This window comes from Trypanosoma equiperdum (assembly GCF_001457755.1).
Source record: "Trypanosoma equiperdum strain OVI genome assembly, contig: ctg_799, whole genome shotgun sequence".
Classification (NCBI taxonomy): Eukaryota; Euglenozoa; class Kinetoplastea; order Trypanosomatida; family Trypanosomatidae; genus Trypanosoma; species Trypanosoma equiperdum.
In genome coordinates, this window is record NW_027124752.1 from 5525 (window position 1) to 8744 (window position 3220).

The 3220-nt window shown below is 44.7% G+C and overlaps 1 protein-coding gene across 1 annotated transcript; it reads right to left on the reverse strand.

The window, feature by feature from the left end:
* Window positions 1-653: 653 nt before the first annotated feature.
* On the reverse strand, window positions 654-2441 carry TEOVI_000370600 (Protein kinase domain containing protein, putative; the record flags this gene model as incomplete). The annotated part of the gene is made up of 1 exon (XM_067226573.1): window positions 654-2441. One exon carries the CDS (start codon window positions 2439-2441, stop codon window positions 654-656), a length of 1788 nt encoding a protein of 595 aa, XP_067082674.1.
* Window positions 2442-3220: the final 779 nt, after the last annotated feature.

A 3220-nucleotide genomic window follows, 5' to 3' on the forward strand; every position in this document is an offset into this window, starting at 1 on the left:
TTGAAAGAAGTACTGAGGGGCCACCCATTTGGGAGGAAATTCGTATCGACTACCATTGAAGAAAAGATAAGGGAGAAGTATTAAGACAGATGAGATAGGGCGAAGTTAATTAATGAGGGGGGAAGAATATTTTAAGTATAAAACAAATTGAAGATATATACATATGTATTTCTGTATACAAAAAAATGTAGTAACAATCAACAAAAAAACAAAAAGAAAGAAACAAATGAGAAATAAATGAGAAATAAAGTACCAAAGAAACCAAGCGTTCCAGCTGGAACGCCCACCAGTAACACTGCGCCATAATTAAAATCACTACAAACAACCGTATTCCCATACATGTGAATATATACATCCCTTAGTAAACAATGCGGAGGCGAATCGAAGCTGCAAAAGGAGCAATCCCAAGCTCACGATGTCCCATGACACCTTTAATCCGCGCTTCTTTACACCTTATTATTATTATTGTTATTTTACGCTTCCCCTTCCTTTCCCACGTCCCTCCAACGCACACGCACACAACCATCCAATCTTAATATCGTTTACATAACAAAAAAAAAGTGTACTCAAAGAAAGGAAAGGAAAACCAGGCACCACTTTTTCCCTCTCCCACTTCCCAATTAGTCACTAAGATGTTCACCAAACACACATCACTAAGAACTCACATCAAGATTAAAGAACGGATGGCAAAGTGCACTGGCTGCCGTCATACGTTGCCTCGGGTCTCGCTCGAAACAGCGCATAACAAAATCATTTAACACTGAAGGCCATGCCTCCGGATGCCGCAATGCTGGGGACAAAAAATTCTCCTCCATGGCCATAAACGTAGCGGCTGGATCCCACACTGCGTACTCAAGCCCATTAAGCATTCTCAAAAGGACACAACCTACACTCCACATATCGCAGGAGGCGGCGAAAGTTGCAACACGGTTGGCTTCATATCTGGGTTCAGCACTGGCAGATGCCCAATACACCTCAGGCGCCATTGTACTGAAGTCGCCAAGTTGGGAAATGGGCGATCCGAGACGCTGCGCGAGGCCAAGGTCAGTCAGCACAACACGCGGAAAGGAAAAATCCTCCACCAAAACCTGTTTAAGTGTTAGGGGTGATGAAAGAAGGCTCTCAGCGCCTGCATCACCAAATGGCCATGGTTTGGATAGGAGGATATTCTCCGCCTTCACATCAAGATGGCACAAGTTGCACACATTGTTGAGAAAGTAAAGCGCATGACATATGCTCCACGCTACGTGCTGGACCTCTCGCACAGTAAACAGCGTCCGAGGCGTAGCGCCAGTACCTCCCGTGCCATCATGGGAAGGGAAGGGGCACCCCGTTGCGGATGAAACTTTATAAATCTCGCTGCGCTTATTAATACAGTCGCCTAGAGAAGTGGGATAGAGTTCTAGCGGGAAAAGCAACGCATCCCGCTTGATGCTGTACATTACGCTGCCAACGAGCTTTACTACAAAAAGTGAGCCCGTCAGAAAGGTACGCAGGACATGCAGACGCCCTTCTAACTCCGTTATGTTGTTCTTGATATGTGAAAGCTCGCTCTCATCGCCCTCCGTGCATTCCTCCGATACTCCTGCTGCTTGTCGTTTAAGCTGCTCCAACTCTCTTTCCACAGTCCGCACATCAGTTTCAAGTCGATGAGCTGCACTAGTTACCGTCTGAAGGGCACAACTTTCATCAAGAGTCCACTTTCCCTGAACGCGACTAATCTTAATGGCAACACGGCGGGCCTTAATGGATGCGCCCGTGGGAGTCCCATTCCATAGCACACAGTCGGAACCCTGATTACGACTTGTAGCAGTGCTATCAGCGCATACGCCATCCACTTCCACAACTGACTTCCGTTTGGCAGGGACGACAATCCCATAGTTTCCGCGACCTATGTAACCTGTGAAGCTGCTGCCACACGTAGACGACAGTTGCCTCAGACTGAAACACGATTCAAGCTCTTGGTCACTTTTTAAAAATTCATATGGTGAACTTTCCTCTTCGGGGAACATTTGCAACAATTGCGACGGAGTCGGTTCGATCTCTCGCTGGAGATCAAATTTACTGTCGTCGTCAGTTCTCGGACCGCTGCTTCCCCCCAAAGGAGCCTCGTCTCCTCCTTCATTTGTAACGGCTTCACCTCTTTTATATTCGTCACGGCCCCTCGCCATCGTATCAAATGGCAAAACGGCACTACACGTACGGCTAAGGCCAAACTGTGCCATTGGTGGGGCACTCCACGTATGAATGAACTCCATGACATTTTTTGGACGGTTAATAACAATGTCGACGAGGAGGTTGTTAACAATATTCTGCGCACCGCTCTGATGCATCCAGCGGTCAATAGCCAAAGTGGGTTCTTTCTTATTTGCTTCATTGCTGGGATCGTTGCAGCCGTCCCCCGTAATTTTGTCCATCCCGGTAATTAAGTTCCCCCTCATTGCTCTCTCCTTGCCATGTGACTTCCCAATCTTTCCCTTTCTGCAGTTCTTCAGCAGATTTATTTATTCCTTTCCTTTTCCCCTTTTTGCTGTTGTTATAACCTACTATTCTTTTTTTTTCTTTTATGACCTTAACCGTACCCTCTCTTCACTTCCCCTGGAATTAGTTTTACGTACATATAAACAAACACACACACACACAATATATACATATATGTATATGTGTGGTAAGACGTTCAGTGGCGGAGCAGAAAGAAAAAACAATAGGGGAAAGAGAGCAGAGGTGAATTTAAAAATATACATGCCAATGTGAGATGTTAATCATTCACAAAGATTCATTAAGTAATAAAAAAAAAAGAAAAGATACTAAGAACGGAGCAGGAAAAGATTCTCGCGGCAGTAAATGACGCAGAAACTGTAAACACGAGGCGCAACCCGAGTGCAGCACTTCATTCAACATCAAAAAAGTAAATAAACAAAGGTAATAAAAAGAAGTGCGTTTATTTGGCAGTGGCTTGCAACAATGCGGAACGAACATGAAAAAAAAAAGGGGGTGCACATGAACAACAACAGTAATAATAATACCAAAAATAATGATCGTAAAAAGCGGAAGTTTTTCTTTTCGTTTGCACGGCCCTTAACCATTCATACCCCTCCAAATTGCGCGCCACCCGTTTGTTCAAAAGAAAAAAAGGAGGTAATGGGAAACGGAGGCGGACAAAAGGGAAATAAACCAACAGCAGCGATTTATGCCCCACCAAATTTTTCAAAAAAAAAAA